This window comes from Agrilus planipennis, unplaced genomic scaffold, assembly GCF_000699045.2.
Source record: "Agrilus planipennis isolate EAB-ADULT unplaced genomic scaffold, Apla_2.0 scaffold259, whole genome shotgun sequence".
Lineage (NCBI taxonomy): Eukaryota > Metazoa > Arthropoda > Insecta > Coleoptera > Buprestidae > Agrilus > Agrilus planipennis.
The window spans coordinates 274,841-292,231 of record NW_020438998.1 but is presented as its reverse complement, the minus strand read 5'-3'; the positions used below and the strand labels follow the sequence as shown (position 1 = coordinate 292,231).

General features: G+C 33.0%; 3 protein-coding genes across 4 annotated transcripts in view; 2 read left to right on the top strand and 1 right to left on the bottom strand.

Annotated features, from left to right (window-relative positions):
• Positions 1-2,840, bottom strand: part of LOC108741636 (RNA polymerase II elongation factor Ell) — a 55,561-nt gene extending 52,721 nt beyond the window's left edge. The window contains exon 1 of one of the 2 annotated variants that reach the window (XM_025975798.1): positions 2,490-2,840. In XM_025975798.1, the coding sequence (XP_025831583.1) occupies positions 2,490-2,621 (132 nt within the window). In that variant the 5' untranslated portion in view covers positions 2,622-2,840. The remainder of the gene's footprint in view (positions 1-2,489) is intronic. The other variant, XM_025975797.1, reaches the window with a different exon arrangement.
• A 4,914-nt stretch (positions 2,841-7,754) lies between these two features.
• On the top strand, positions 7,755-14,075 carry LOC108741637. Its single transcript, XM_025975800.1, has 6 exons — positions 7,755-7,956; positions 11,660-11,780; positions 12,225-12,377; positions 12,718-12,815; positions 13,353-13,445; positions 13,986-14,075. The coding sequence occupies exons 2-5, from the start codon at positions 11,711-11,713 to the stop codon at positions 13,374-13,376; spliced, it is 345 nt and encodes a 114-aa protein (XP_025831585.1). The 5' UTR covers positions 7,755-7,956; positions 11,660-11,710; the 3' UTR covers positions 13,377-13,445; positions 13,986-14,075.
• Positions 13,987-16,122, top strand: LOC108741633. The gene is made up of 4 exons (XM_025975799.1): positions 13,987-14,076; positions 14,969-15,053; positions 15,395-15,468; positions 15,706-16,122. The coding sequence occupies exons 2-4, from the start codon at positions 15,031-15,033 to the stop codon at positions 15,990-15,992; spliced, it is 384 nt and encodes a 127-aa protein (XP_025831584.1). The 5' UTR covers positions 13,987-14,076; positions 14,969-15,030; the 3' UTR covers positions 15,993-16,122.
• Positions 16,123-17,391: the final 1,269 nt, after the last annotated feature.

Sequence of the window (17,391 nt, the reverse complement as noted above, 5' to 3'; positions counted from 1 at the left end):
TGTTAATATTACGTTTGTTACCTACATACAACGGTGTGTCTGTTTTAATATACTTTTTCATATATGTGAAGTATGTAGGAACGTACATCAAAATTTTTGTAACGAATGTGATACAGTAGAATCACAGGAAAAGTGAAAGAATCTTAAAAATTAGAATTAAAGAACACATTAACCCCTTTAATAAAAAACGCAGTTTTTTGACGTAAAAGAAACAAAAATTTTACATGATAATACAACAGGGTGGGCCAGTTTTCAAAATTTTCCAGAAAGTTGCCATCCTGTAGAAATAATAGACGTAAAACTTTCATTATTTGAAAATCTAAAAATCGCAATATAAACCGTTGAACAAAAAGTTCGTATGGTCATCGGTATTCTGTCAAAGCCGTCACAGGCGAATCGCGATGTCGACCTCATTGGGTCTCGTTAGCACGACGCAGACAGCTTTTGTTCTGTTTAGTTACGACAGGTCGGCAAGTCGATTCCTTTTGAACCTTGTCTCGGAACATTTTTGAATGTCACAAAATGTAGCAATATTTTATCGTACTTTTAAAAATTTAGCACATAACACAACACGATTGATAATGGTCTCTTTAAACAATATTATCATCAAGACATTGGTGAAACTGTCCATAGGTGCTTTTCGAATTGAATTTACATCATCATGTTTTACAAAGTGTGCACGAAAGAAAGTCTTACTAGCAGGATTATCCGTAGGCTAATGAATTTTAGAAAAATCTTGAATAAGCGATTTAGAAAATGACTTCTAATGACGCAAGTAGATAGGTACTACACGTAAATGTAAGATATCCGGGACCGGGCACCTACAAAATTCCGGTTACTTGTGACTTCTTAATCTCGGAATGACATGGTCATTTATATCTACATAAAAATGTAGTACATCTACTCGTGCCATAACAGATGACCGTAGGGGAAGTACCTGGGAGACAAACACGTGCGTGTTTGTGTACAGGTTCGAAATATTCGTTGTGCTTACGTCAGATAAGGAGCGAATTGTTATTGCCGTAAAATACATATCGTTACAAAAGTTTTCGAATAAACATCGCCTAATGATAGACACACACATACGTACAATAAATACTAAATAGATATTTGTTTGTGTACGTGTGTGTGTGTCTGTATATACATGGTCACCTTTAAGAAATCCAATCATAGGACGACATTCTGTTTTATATGTAGTTCACGCCATCGTCAGGTTTACTTTCACTCGTGGTTTAGTGTTGTTTTAGTCATTAACAAGTTGAGTTGTACCTACTACGTACTCTTGTACTTATTACAAATTCCTAAAACGATCTGTATTTACTCGATGTCAATGTAGGTATCGTGTCTGCACTTTTATGTACCCATATGAAGGTATACTGCCAAATCCACAAAACAGACAAACTTGGCAAACGTTCAAATATTTTCCACCACGATATCTACCCACATATTGAAAATTGTTATCTGAAGGTAAAACTCAAATGAAGTCTGGTCTTAAAGAATAATTAGTCCAATGCAATAATTGCGACCGATTTTTCAAAAATTCATGCAAGCTTGACAACAAAATATTTGGTAAATGTCAGTAATGTCTAGTCGAAAATTTCAAGGTGTTTTAATTAATAATTTCAATTGAATCGACACAGGTCAACTGTCGTCTTCGATGTTATACGAATACACCGATTTCTACTAGAAAATCCCTGACAAGAAAGCCGTTAATGAGCCCGTAGAAACAGCTGATTTCTATTATGAAATAACTGCTTATTAGGTACATTTCGTTGAACTATTTTCACACTTCTATATGCTAACACAAATTCGTAACCTATTTAATTGCTCATTTCAACTATTAATGAATGTAAGTACGTGACCAAAGAAACAGTTATCTCAAATTGAGCTTTAATAGAATATTTAGAAATATTAAAAGAATTTCTTCTAAATTGCCGAGAGCTATGTAGAATCGTACGAACCTACATAATAAATATGCATAAAACTAGTTAGCTATTAAATTAAGTAGGTACTTGATTTTTTTTTATAAATTTTAAATAAATGATGAACCCATTTGTGATTTCAAAATGTGGAAATTCCAAATCCATATGTTACAAAAATAAAAATTAAATGAAGAAATATAAAAACAACATAAAATCACCAATATGCTAACANTATTTTAACAGTAAATCACCCTTAACTCATTTGTATGAGGGGCGAACGTCGGACAGACTGCACTGTTAGATTCTGCAGCATTTTCTACCCCTGATACATGTAACTGAGGGTGTGAAATGTATTCTTTTTTAGCCGAAAACTTAGATGCGCTCTTTTAAAACAGGAAATTTTCATGTATTTCAACAGTAAATCACCCTTAACTCAATTATATGAGGGGCGATCGTCAGACAGACTGCACTGTTAGATTCTGCAGCATTAATAGAAATATGGCGACTATATTCGGGATAGATTAGTATCCTGTTTTTCAAGCAATAAATAAATATTTTATGACTCACCTGATTTCTTAGATATTCCTCTATTGCACGTAAAGCAGAATCTGTTAATTTCACAAATATTAAGTCTTTATTTTCACCGAAACTTTCTTGCGATGACAAGCCATACTGAACACCTGGACAGAGCGCCGCCATTTCTGTCGATTTTATCGGACTGTACAACCAGCTGACGTTTAATCAAGTCAAATCACGTTCCGTAATCATTACTCACTATGAAAAAAAAAGAATCGGAAAATAAAAACACAAAAATGTTAACACAATACTTTTTCACAATTTAAAAATTATTTGTAAGTGACTAGCAACAGCAACCGAATTTTTTGAAGTGAGCAATTACTTGTACTAATGAACTGACATATCGAAGTAGGTATTTTGACAGGTGGCAGTAACTACTGGACTTTAATTAAAAGTAGCAACAGGTTTCTTTTCTACAATAACAAAATATTTAAATAATTTATTTACTATAACATATCCATTAGCAAATAGACAATATCTTATTAGTCTTCTACCTTGAATTACATTTTTATTTTGTACTTAATCTAAAACAGTGTTTTTGATATATTTGTAAATATCATAGTTTAAAAATAAATAAGTTTACATTTCCAACAAACAACAATAACTTTTAAATAATAATATTATTGCTTTTAATTAGAAATAATGGGAAACAAATATATTAACAATTTTTGTTTAAAATTGAATGTAAACAGTAGATTCACTATGCATGCATCCTATCTCCAGGGTGCAAATGGTGGCCTATGCTGAACTCAATTTGATATAAATTAAATATAAAAAAACTAAAAATTATTAAAAAAAACTAGAAGTAATTCACTACAATTTTTATCAGTTATTTATAACATGCATCAGGCAACCAGCCATTAATAAAAAACAATCTCAGCAATCATTCGAAACATTATCGCCCATATATGATAATATAATACCCTTAACTTACTTATTAATGGAGATATCGACAAACAGAATGCACAGTTAGATTCTGCAGCATTTTCTACCCTAGAAACATATAACCGAAGGTGGGAAATATATAGTTTTTTAGACGGAAATTTAGATGCGCCTTTCTAAATAAATTAACTTAATAATATTCATGTATTTTAACAGTAAATCACCCTTAACTCATTTGTATGAGGGGCGAACGTCGGACAGACTGCACTGTTAGATTCTGCAGCATTTTCTACCCCTGATACATGTAACTGAGGGTGTGAAATGTATTCTTTTTTAGTCGGAAATTTAGATGCGCTCTTTTAAAACAGGAAATTTTCATGTATTTCAACAGTAAATCACCCTTAACTCAATTATATGAGGGGCGATCGTCAGACAGGCTGCAGTGTTAGATTCTGCAGAATTTTCTACCCCTGATACATGTAACTGAGGGTGTGAAATGTATTCTTTTTTAGTCGGAAATTTAGATGCGCTCTTTTAAAACAGGAAATTTTCATGTATTTCAACAGTAAATCACCCTTAACTCAATTATATGAGGGGCGATCGTCAGACAGGCTGCAGTGTTAGATTCTGCAGAATTTTCTACCCCTGATACATGTAACTGAGGGTGTGAAATGTATTCTTTTTTAGTCGGAAATTTAGATGCGCTCTTTTAAAACAGGAAATTTTCATGTATTTCAACAGTAAATCACCCTTAACTCAATTTTATGAGGGGCGATCGTCAGACAGACTGCACTGTAAGATTCTGCAGCATTTTCTACCCCTAATACATGTAACCGAGGGTGTGAAATGTATTGTTTTTTAGTCGGAAATTTAGATGCGCTCTTTTAATACAGGAAATTTTCATGTATTTCAACAGTAAATCACCCTTAACTCATTTATATGAGGGGCGATCGTCAGACAGATTACACTATTGGATTCTGCAGCACTTTCTATCCGTGATAGATGTAACGGAGGGTGAGAAATGTATTGCTTTTTAGTCGGAAATTTAGATGCGCTCTTTTAAAACAGGAAATTTTCATGTATTTTAACAGTAAATCACCCTTAACTCATTTGTATGAGGGGCGATCGTCAGACAGACTGCACTGTTAGATTCTGCAGCATTTTCTACCCCTGATACATGTAACCGAGGGTGTGAAATGTATTCTTTTTTAGTCGGAAATTTAGATACGCTCTTTTAAAACAGGAAATTTACATGTATTTTAACAGTCAATCACCCTTAACTTATTTATATGAGGGGCGATCGTCAGACAGACTGCAGTGTTAGATTCTGCAGAATTTTCTACCCCTGATACATGTAACTGAGGGTGTGAAATGTATTCTTTTTTAGTCGGAAATTTAGATGCGCTCTTTTAAAACAGGAAATTTACATGTATTTTAACAGTCAATCACCCTTAACTTATTTATATGAGGGGCGATCGTCAGACAGACTGCAGTGTTAGATTCTGCAGAATTTTCTACCCCTGATACATGTAACTGAGGGTGTGAAATGTATTCTTTTTTAGTCGGAAATTTAGATGCGCTCTTTTAAAACAGGAAATTTACATGTATTTTAACAGTCAATCACCCTTAACTTATTTATATGAGGGGCGATCGTCAGACAGACTGCAGTGTTAGATTCTGCAGAATTTTCTACCCCTGATACATGTAACTGAGGGTGTGAAATGTATTCTTTTTTAGTCGGAAATTTAGATGCGCTCTTTTAAAACAGGAAATTTACATGTATTTTAACAGTCAATCACCCTTAACTTATTTATATGAGGGGCGATCGTCAGACAGACTGCAGTGTTAGATTCTGCAGAATTTTCTACCCCTGATACATGTAACTGAGGGTGTGAAATGTATTCTTTTTTAGTCGGAAATTTAGATGCGCTCTTTTAAAACAGGAAATTTACATGTATTTTAACAGTCAATCACCCTTAACTTATTTATATGAGGGGCGATCGTCAGACAGACTGCAGTGTTAGATTCTGCAGAATTTTCTACCCCTGATACATGTAACTGAGGGTGTGAAATGTATTCTTTTTTAGTCGGAAATTTAGATGCGCTCTTTTAAAACAGGAAATTTACATGTATTTTAACAGTCAATCACCCTTAACTTATTTATATGAGGGGCGATCGTCAGACAGGCTGCAGTGTTAGATTCTGCAGAATTTTCTACCCCTGATACATGTAACTGAGGGTGTGAAATGTATTCCTTTTTAGTCGGAAATTTAGATGCGCTCTTTTAAAACAGGAAATTTACATGTATTTTAACAGTCAATCACCCTTAACTCAATTATATGAGGGGCGATCGTCAGACAGGCTGCAGTGTTAGATTCTGCAGAATTTTCTACCCCTGATACATGTAACTGAGGGTGTGAAATGTATTCTTTTTTAGTCGGAAATTTAGATGCGCTCTTTTAAAACAGGAAATTTTCATGTATTTCAACAGTAAATCACCCTTAACTCAATTATATGAGGGGCGATCGTCAGACAGGCTACAGTGTTAGATTCTGCAGAATTTTCTACCCCTGATACATGTAACTGAGGGTGTGAAATGTATTCTTTTTTAGTCGGAAATTTAGATGCGCTCTTTTAAAACAGGAAATTTTCATGTATTTCAACAGTAAATCACCCTTAACTCATTTATATGAGGGGCGATCGTCAGACAGACTGCACTGTTAGATTCTGCAGCATTTTATACCCCTGATACATGTAACCGAGGGTGTGAAATGTATTCTTTTTTAGTCGGAAATTTAGATACGCTCTTTTAAAACAGGAAATTTTCATGTATTTTAACAGTAAATCACCCTTAACTCATTTGTATGAGGGGCGAACGTCGGACAGACTGCACTGTTAGATTCTGCAGCATTTTCTACCCCTGATACATGTAACCGAGGGTGTGAAATGTATTGTTTTTTAGCCGAAAACTTAGATGCGCTTTTTTAAAGAGGAAATTTTCATGTATTTTAATAATAAATCACCCTTAACTCATTTATATGAGGGGCGATCGTCAGACGGACTGCACTGATAAATTCTGCAGCATTTTCTACCCCTGGTGCATGTAACGGAGGGTGTGAAATGTATTGCTTTTTAGTCGGAAATTTAGATGCGCTCTTTTAAAACACGAAATTTTCGTGTATTTCAACAGTAAATCACCCTTAACTCAATTTTATGAGGGGCGATCGTCAGACAGACTGCACTGTAAGATTCTGCAACATTTTCTACCCCTAATACATGTAACCGAGGGTGTGAAATGTATTGTTTTTTAGTCGGAAATTTAGATGCGCTCTTTTATTGCAGGAAATTTTCATGTATTTCAACAGTAAATCACCCTTAACTCATTTATATGAGGGGCGATCGTCTGACAGATTACACTATTAGATTCTGCAGCACTTTCTATCCGTGATAGATGTAATGGAGTAACAAAGTGAAGATCTTTTCCTAGTAATACGATTTTACTCGTAATCCTTTTTGGTTTATTACAATTATAAATCAAATCAAATTGTCTATTTAAGTTTTCTTTAACAGATATAAATTTAAGTTTTATAATGTTTATGTCAAGGGCAATCCTATAGCGGCATTCTTCTTTTTACATCTAATAGTTCTGACCTCAGTTTTTATAAAACAATCGTCCAGCTGTATGTAATGAATATTTATTTATAAAAATGTAAAAGTAGGAACAAACATTATCTGGTTCATAATTTAGCTTCAATGTTATGAGCTGTTTTTGTGTTTCGTTATCTCGAGATGACGACGGCAATGAATTATTATCTTCAGGTTTTGTCCTTTACGAATACTAGAACATTTGAAGCAAAATATCAAATCGTTTACCACTGTAGGCATCTTTAAAATTCTTTTGCTAATATTACAAATAAGTGCATGTATAATTGCCGATATTTAATTTTTGTTACTAACAGTAAACTACTCTTAACATAACTCAGTAAGGTTTTTTTGTTAATTTATTTCATCCCATGGCAATTTCTGCTGCAAAGGATAAAATATTGTCCTGGTTATTATTATTAGAGTAAATTTTATCAAAACTTTCAAATTAAAAGCGAATTTTCTATTGTTACTGCGTATGGACAAAATAAAATAAATAAATTGGCAAAGGGTATGGAAGAAATGATTACACTTTTCAGAAGGAAGTTTTATATTGAATATCAGGTGATTTTCTCTGGATAACTGAAAATTTCTTCTGATTTTTTAATACACAAACGAATTTTGATAATTTTACACCGGAATGTTATTGTTTGATAATTCGTGTATTATTTTAATAACGCTCCGCACTGAGGCTGTTGAGGGCGCCAGCTGTATTTTACATTCGCCTTAACTCTGTATTGTTAGTAAATACTGAACCGTACGACTGAGTATGTTGCGCGGAGAGCTACGGAAAATCTGGTGTGTTTTCGTGGAAATTTACCGAATTGGTGTGGAAAATATTATAAAAACTGTGCATCTTGGTGTGATTTAACATTAATTTAAGCAAACGTTCAATTATAATGGAATGTGTTTTGTATACTAATAGTCTGATCCGGTAAGTCTTTATTGCTACTTTAAAATTGCATATTGTAATTTTTAGACCTACATACAGATATATTTTACGTTAAAAAACAATGTGTTCAATAAACTGGTAAAATTAACTGAATTTAACTTTATTTAAGTGTTTTTTCGTGATTGTAGTAAAGCTGCGATTATCAGCCTTCACAAGTAATGTAGGCAAAATTTACTCTACAGATCGTTTTCGAATATCGTTAGGCACTTTGTGTAAAAATTTTAGTTTTATATTGTTAATATTTTTCGTTAAATATATCTTTATGTTTAACCGCTCACCGCACATTCAAGCAAGAAACTAGATACATATACTTCGCTCAGGCAAGACACAGGCAAGTAGTAATACGGTATGCGAGATCTGGCTGTAGTATACCCGCTGCACACGGAGGGCGCCTTAACTGTGCAAATAGCGGGGTATGCAGCTGGGAAGCTGCCGGTGGCCCGGCCTATATTACTAGCCTACGATTAATACTTCGTTCTTCCTGTATAGTTAACACGTCGCTTTCTCGTACTCTCAATACATCTCGACATGTTCCGGCATGACGCGGTGTACTGAAATACGGGATATCGGCGTTTAACTTACAGGCAGCGCGTAGGCTTAATAGTGGGTGGATGTTTTGCACTTTTTGGAAATGATTTTTTTATACTGACACTAAAACACTGTTTTGACTGTATAATTTATATAATTGCTATCGAAACTTAATCTGTTTATTGAATTTAGCAAAATCCCTTCAAAGTAGTTTAATTTATTTAATGTATATTATTTCTTTGCAGGCGATTAATTGTTGTTAATTGACAAATTATGTTTGTCTCATCTAATGTAGTAATAATAGAGAGATTATTTTGAAAGACAATTTTTAACAGCTTTTAGTGTTACACTTTTTCAGATAGTCCAAAAATTTTTGGTTCCAGTGCAAACTGAGGATATGTGCGAACTTATGCTAGCATATCTTATTTTTCTTTCTAGATATTCTCTTTAACGTAATTTCGTTTAAACTTGATCATTTCGTTAATAACTCAGGGAAAAAACATTTGAAAAATTGGTAGATATTTTGGTTGTATGTCATTATCAGTATACAAATTGACTCGCTTTCTACAACATCACAAAAACCAAATTATAAATTGAGTTATTATTAGTGTATTTAGTAGCTTCAACTAAATCGTCATAGTAGGTAACTAAATAGTATCAAGTCTTCTAGATGATTCATATCTGAGTTGTAGAACTGCTTAATTATTTTACATGGAAATATTCACCAGATATAATTTCGTCAAAACTTGTGGGAACTTTGGTGTAGGTACCTATTATTTTCATGTTTTATTACTCTTATACGAACTGAAATTGTGTTATTTTTTTGATCAATTTTTCTCTAATAGCGTTATCTACGTATACATACCTTTAACGTTTAAAAGATCAAAAATTTAACAACAAACAGTCGATAGAAGTGTTATAATGAGTAAAAATGTAATAATTAAGTTTCCACTTGTTGCTTATAGCTATTCTATTTTATTTGTTATTATTCCTGGATAGTTGGTTGGTGCGACACAGTGAGTCAAAACTCACCTCTAGGGTTGCTTTTCGTTTTATTTCATATTAAAAAATTAACTATAAAAATCACCAAGTTCAATAATTTTATTTTGGAGCAAATACAAATACAATTATTGAAAACTTTAACAGAATTATTTTACTTGATATCTTTTATCATACTTACCTTTATGCATGTTTACTCCAAAATAATATTATTGAACTTGGTGATTTTTATAATTGATGTAAAGGAAGCCGACGAAATAGAATTGGTATGCCAGATACTTCCGGCAGTTTTTAGACATGCATACCAAGATATTTTTTTTAATCGCATTAAAACACGTATAATTAAAAAAAAGTGTACGCGATATTGTTGAAGTTTTACCCTCTTTTACACCCTTTAAGTAGGTATGCCACGCCCTTTCGGCTAAAAAATTTGGTGAGCCATTTTTTTTTAATTAACAAATTTATTATCGAATACAGTACAATTCTTGTTTGGTTTGTGTTTTTCTTTTTTAATAGACAGAGAAAACTAAATTTTGATGACAACGTAAAAATTTTCGACTATAAATGACTCAATTTGCCATAGAAATAGTAGATTTTATTAGGTAACTTGTAATAATTTCAGTTTTGACAAGCTTATTCTTAATTTTTAAAATTAAATTCGGGTCCAAATTGTATTTTTTATTATTTTCTCTTACGAAAAAACGGGATAGTGGGATAAATTGTAAATATCGCTTTAAACATCGTCATCATCATCATCATCATAANATTTTGGTCGTATAATTGTCAATTACCAAGTTTTTTAAAAATTGTACAATCGCGCGATATCGTTACTTTCAATGCCACCAGCTCCTCGCCTATTAAGTTTCTTCTTCTTTATATTTTAGTTTAAAAATATAGTAAAGTAAACTGACATTTCCTATACAAAAAAATATTTTGTTCTAAGAAAAGAATATATTAAAGTTACTTCGAATAGTTTAATTGATAAATCCAACGGATGTAATGATTATTCGTTTAGGCTTACGTGTTTGGTTTTGGTTTTAGTTTTAGTCTTTCTCGTTTGTTCTGTCTTGGTTTCGGCCACGCTAGTATAAAGACAGTTTTCGTCTTCGTCTTGGACCAAGACTGCAAGACTAAGACTAATTTTGCTCATCAGTATTATTAGAAATAATTTGTGATCATTTAACTTCTAATAGTTTTTGTTTGAAACTATTATTTCATCCTGTTTTGGTACATAATAATTTATAGGGTTAAATGAACAACAATTTTTTTAGTAATAACTTCGTTGCATAAAAGTAATAGAATTTTGTCTTAAATGTTTACCGTAAAGCATTGATAGGTAGAAACAGAAACAGAAACAGAAGGCGTAATTACATTTACTTTCTACCTACACATGAATTTTACAAACTAAGCATTTTTGTCCATATTTTTTAAGCTGTCCTTTCCTTCCATTTGAATTTCCCATTTTGTTGTATCATTTGCTTTTATTCCACATCTCTAAAGTATGTTCATGCATCTCTGCTTCCGATTTACACAATCTTCTTCCTAGTATCTTGTCGCCCTACTTTCACCTGTCTACTAGTCTAAATTTTGCTGTTAAAACTAATTCGATTTTTTTTCTTTACTCTTTCGTCTTTCAAATAATGTGATTTTTAACGAAATTGATTTCTGACTTGGCTCTTGGTGGAACATATTTAATATTAGGAAAAACACCAAGTATACATACATTTATCCACCACCATGAAATGTTTCAATTAGACTTCAACCCCTTTGCTAGTTGTTCTTTAGTTTTAAGTAAATTTAAGGTTGTTAGTTAGAGTATGTAAGAAACCTTCTTCGCTAGTAGTTTTATTGAAAACATTCTAGTAGAACGGAAGTTCAACAACGCAATTTCCGAGTGGTCTTCGGATAATTTTTTGTCTTACGATTGCACAGGAACCATACCGAATCTGTTGGTATATTTAAGTTTTCAGTATTTGGGTAATGCTCAGTTAATCTGGGTATTATGCAATTCTGTATTTAGTTTACATATTTATTAATTTACAATATTTTTAATTAAAATCAGGTAGAAATGGTTGGAATGTTCTTTTTATTTTTCCTCATTTAATGTAAGGTATTGCATATGGATATAATTTAACTAACCATAATTATTTGTTTTCAGGTGTGCTACCTCTGCAATCTTCTCCAATTTTGCTGCACAACAGAAGTTTCCATGAGTTTCCAGAAGCTCGATAGAGCGCTTAGCACGGAAAGAAGTGGATCAACCCCTTGCGACCACAACGGTGAGCTGTTCAACATTATGATTTCTTGTTGCAATTTTACTAATTTATTAATAAAAACATTGTGAGGGGTTGAATTTGTATTTTAATTATGTTTTAAAGAACAGTACTACAACTGATTTTCTTATAATATTTATGTTGCCCTTTATTTTTAAGTTGAAAATTTTGAAAATTCTTGACTACTTTTCATTGTATGTATAAAACAACCTTCGGATGATGTTTGTACAAAATCTAGTTTTTCTAATTTTCCGTACGATTTTTTACAATTAAACACTCAAAAACATTCTTTTATATTTTACAGAGGTACCGATGTTATTGGAAAGCTTAGTTTTTCTAATTGTTCGAATAAAGATTAAATTTTCAAATAGACATTCAAAAGTTTGTGAAAGTAGACACCAAATGGATTTGGAAGTTTCAGCAAGTAATATTTTATTATTTTTGCTGTAGCTGTTCTTGGTTTTCCTACCCCAAAGAGTAGAGGAGATTCGGTGGAGTGCCTATACTTAACTGTTCATGGTTTTCCTGCCCTAAATCGTAGAGGAATTTTGGTGGAGCGCCTATACTTGGAGAGAGGTGGACCAACCCCTTTCGACTGCAATGGTGAGTTTTTCAATATTTTTATACTTAGTTCTATTTCTTGCTGTAGTTTTCCTCCAATTCATTATTTAGAGTGAATTAAAACCTAAACTGAACTTTTCCCAACAAATGAAATATTAGTGACGATTTTTTGTAACTGCAGTGTTTATCTTGCCCAAATGCATTTATATGTCAAAAATCTTGATAATTCTTTACAACTTTTCATTTCATACCAAATTTTCTTTTATTGACGTTAACGAAAAGCCTTTTTCTTCTGAATAGTCAAAATTATTAACCATTTTTTATTTTATTTCATACTTTACATACTGATGTTAGTGNTAATGCTTTATTATTTGTGTTACAGCCATTCTTGGTTTTCCTACCCTAAATCTTAGAAGAGGTTCGGTGGAGCGCCTATACTTGGAAAGGAAAGAGGTGGATCAACCCCTTGTGACTACAGTGGTGAGTTCTTCAATATTTTTATACTTATTTCTATTTTTGCTGTAATTTACTTCTATTTCATTATGTAAAAATGAATTAAAACGCAAACTGAACTTTCCACAACCTTTTTATTACTAACAAATAATTGCGAAAGGTTTAATTTGCGTTTTAATTAAAGTGACAGAGCTAAGACAATTACTAATTATTCGAATTTAGTAACATATTGGATGTTAGTGACGATTTTTTCTAACTACTGGATTTATCTTGCCTAAATGCATTTATACGTTGAAAATTTTGAAAATTCTTTTCCTTCTAAATCAAATTTTCTTCTATTGACGTTAATGAAAAGCCTATTTCTTCTAGATATTCAAAATTCTTAACTATTTTTCATTTTCTTTCATATTTTCGATAGGTTGTAATGCTAATAGAAAACTTGGCTTTTCTAATTTTTCGAATATAGATTAAATTTTCAATTAGGCATTCAAAGGTTTGTGAAAATAGATATTAAACGAATTCGGAAGTTTCCAAAACTTATTCTCTTATATTTATATGTTGTAGCCGTTCTTGGTTTTCCAACCCTAAATCGTAGAGGAGGTTTGGTGGAGCGCCTATACTTGAAGAGAGGTGGATTAACCCCTTTCGACTACAACGGTGAGTTCTTCAATATTTTTATACTTATTTCTATTTTTTGCTGTAATTTACTTCCATTTCATTATGTAAAAATGAATTAAAACGCAAACTGAACATTCCACAACCTTTTTATTACTAACAAATAATTGCGAAAGGTTTAATTTGCGTTTTAATTGTGACAGAGTTAAGACAAATACTAATTATTCGAATTTAGTCACAAATGGGATATTAGAGACGATTTTCTCTAATTACATTGTTTATGTTGCTTAAATACATTTATATGTCAAAAATCTTGAAAATTCTTTACCACTTTTCATTCTATATCAAATTTTCGTTTAGTGACGTTAACAAAAAGCCTATTTCTTCTAGATATTCAAAATTCTTAACTATTTTTCATTTTCTTTCATATTTTTATAGGTGCTGATGTCAGTAGAAAGCTTGGTTTGTGTAATTTTTTGATTAAAGATTAAATTTTCAATTAGGCATTCAAAAGTTTGTTAATGTAGACACTAAATGAATTTGGAAGTTTCAAAAACTAATGCTTTATTATTTGTGTTATAGCCATTCCTGGTTTTCCTACCCAACGTCATGGAGGAGGTTCGCAGGAGGGCCTATACTTGGTGAGGTGGATCAACCCCTTTCGGACTCAAGAGTGAGTGCTTCAATATGTTTATATTTCTATTTCTACCTGTAGTTTTCTTCCAATTCATTATTTAAAAATGAATTTAAGCACAAACTGAACTTTCCACAACTTTTTTATTATTAACAAATAATTGAGGATAGTTTAATTTGTGTTTTAAAGTAACAGCTAAGACAATTACTAATTATTCGAGTTTAGTCACAAATTGGGCATTAGTGGGGATGTTTTTTAACCAAGTGCATTTGTATGTTGAAAATTGTGAAAATTCCTGAGTACTTTTCAATGTACTTCAAGTTTTCTTTTAATGACGTTAGTAAAAAGTCTAGTTTTCCTACATATTGAAAATTTATAACTATTTTTCTTTTCCTTTACGTTTTACATAGGTACTAATTTTAGTAGAAAGTTTGACTCTTCTAATTTTTAATAAAAATAATAGTGTTAGTTTTAGAAACTTCCAAATTCATTTAGCGTCTATTTCAACAAACTTTTGAATACCTAAAGGAAAATTTAATCTAACTGATTAAAAATTAGAAAAGCTAAACTATCTACTAACATTAATACCTATTTAAAATGTAAAGGAAAAGAAAAATAGTTATAAATTTTCAATATGTAGGTCAACTAGACTTTTTACTAACGTCTTTAAAAGAAAATTTGATGTAGATTCAAAAGTACTCACGAATTTTCAAAATTTTCAACATACAAATCCACTTGGTTAAAAAAAATCCGCACTAGTCCCATTTGTGACTAAACTCGAATAATTAGTAATTCTCTTAGATGGTACTTTAATTAAAACACAAACTAAAGTTAGATTAAATTTTCCTTTAGGTGTTCAAAAGTTTGTGGAAATAGACACTAAATGAATTTGGAAGTTTTTAAATCTAATACTTTATTATTTTTGTTACAGCCATTCTTCGTATTCCTACCCAACGTTGTGGAGGAGGAGCGCCTATACCTGGAGAGAGGTGGATGAACCCCTTTCGATCTCAAGGGTGAGTACTTCAATATATTTTAAAATTTGTAAATAGGAAAGCAACTGATCGTTAGAAGTTTTAACTAAACTTTTATTTGGTTTATTACAAAACCATAACCATTACGTATATGTTTTGCCAAAAATTGGCTTCTTTGTATGAGTTACGATGTAGGTACATCTGAAGAAGTCAAAGTTTCGCAATACATATGTAACAGTTATTGTTTTATAATAATTAAACAAATAAAAGTTTAGTGAAAATCCTCATTTGTTTTCTTATTTTCAACCAGTCAAAGTCAAGTCAACCAATTATTCTTTATTTTTTGTTAGTTATATTCAAACTAATGCTTGATTTTGTTGCAGCCGTCCTTGGTGTTCCTACCCAACGCATTGGAGGATGTTCGAGAGAGATGGATCAATTCCACAAGGCTACAACGGTGAGTTCTTCAATATTTTTGTAGAATTTAAGGGATCAAACTAAATATTCTTTTAATTCTATTGCTTTTGTATCTCAAGATCATTTAATTTAGTTTGATCAAATTAACAAACGTTCTTCTTTTACTGTAACTTATTAAATTTCTTTTTCTCACTTTAGAACATTCTTTGTACGTTAGAAAAAATATATTTTTATTCTTTAAACTTTTAACTAACACAATAATTATCTTTTGTTTCAGGAGGATCATCGTCAGCACCGCAGGAGGATTCGGTCGCGTCGGGAGTGTTTCGGGAGTGCTCTGGAGCGTCCGAATTCGAACTTCGAAGGCTCCAGCACCTGGAATCCCGGAAGTTCCGGGATTCTAAGTCCTGGAAACTTCGGAATTCGAATCCGAAGGACTCCAAAACGTTGGATTTCGAAATCTTCGAAATCCATCGTTCTGGAAAACTTCGGGTTCGTATTTCGGAGTTTCCAAGACTTGGTATCCCGGAACTTCCGAAATTTCATGTGCTGGGGACTTCGTAGTTCGAATTTGGACGCCCCAAGATCCGGGCCTTGTCCCGGACGGTCGTCGAATCACAAAAACCTTCGCACTAAACCTGGTAGGCGTAAAAAATTCATTTTGTCTTTTAAATAAAACACAGTTGTATATTAATTTGATTTTTATTTGTGTATCCTCTCCCCCTTATGTTCCCTCCCCCCTCCCGTGGGGCCCACCCCTTTCGCGGGGTAGACCCTCCCGTGGGGCCCACCCCGTTCACGGGGCAGACCCTCCCGTGGGGCCCACCCCCTTCGCGGGGGAGACCCTCCCACACACGCACACACATACGCACCCCTCCATTCACTCCGAGGGTGATAATGCGTGCGAGAATGAGAGGAGAGTACATATGAGAGGGTAATAATTCATAAAAGGGAATTATTTACCCTCTCTTATGCTCTCCCACTCTTTCTCGCACACATTCTCACCCTCAGTCACACATACTCTCTCAGATGAAAATGCGTGCGAGATGAGAGGGAGAGTACGTTTGGGTGAGGGTTAGAATATATAAAAGGATATCCTTAACCTCTCTCGTACTCCCCCATTCTTTCTCGCACACATTCTCAACCCCATTCGTTCATACTCTCTCACAGGTGATAATGCGTGTGCGATGAGAGGGAGAGTACGTTTGAGTAAGGGTAAGAATTCGCAAAAGGGTATTCTTAACCTCTGTCGTACTCCCCCACTGTTATTCACACACATTCTCACCCTATTCGTTCAAACGCTCTCACAAACCCTCTATCTCTCGTTCATTCAAATACTTCCTTTCACGCCCACATTAACCCTTCCACATACGTTCTATCTCCTTTCATACTTTGCTTCGACCCCTTTTAACGCGCATTTCCTCTTCCATTCACATTTTCGCCCCATTGACTCCCTCTCACACATACGTGTACTCCCTGCTTCATTCGCTCAAATGATGGGAATGCATGCGAGAATGAGAGGGATAGTATGTATGGAAGGGTAAGAATTAATAAGAGTATTCTTACCTTCCCTCACGCATAGTCACCCACTTTTTTTCGCACACATTCTCACCCCTATTCGTTCAAATTCTCTCATATACATTCTACCCTCCTGTCATACTTTATTCCTCCCCTTTTAACTCGTACTCCCTTCTTTCACGATCACACATTCTGATTTTCTCCCTCAAAGCCTCTCTTATTTTCATTCATATAATTTTCATACTACCTCTCTCACCCCATAGTAAATCCCCAATTCCCCTTTTGTTTATTATTACAATGATATTGACAACATAATTTGAATTTAAATATGTGATAAATTAAATATTAAAATGGTTACTTCCTAATATAGTACTTAATAATTATTCCTAATATATTTAAACATAAAATCCAAATAACTATTTTATCTTAAGGACAATATGTTTAT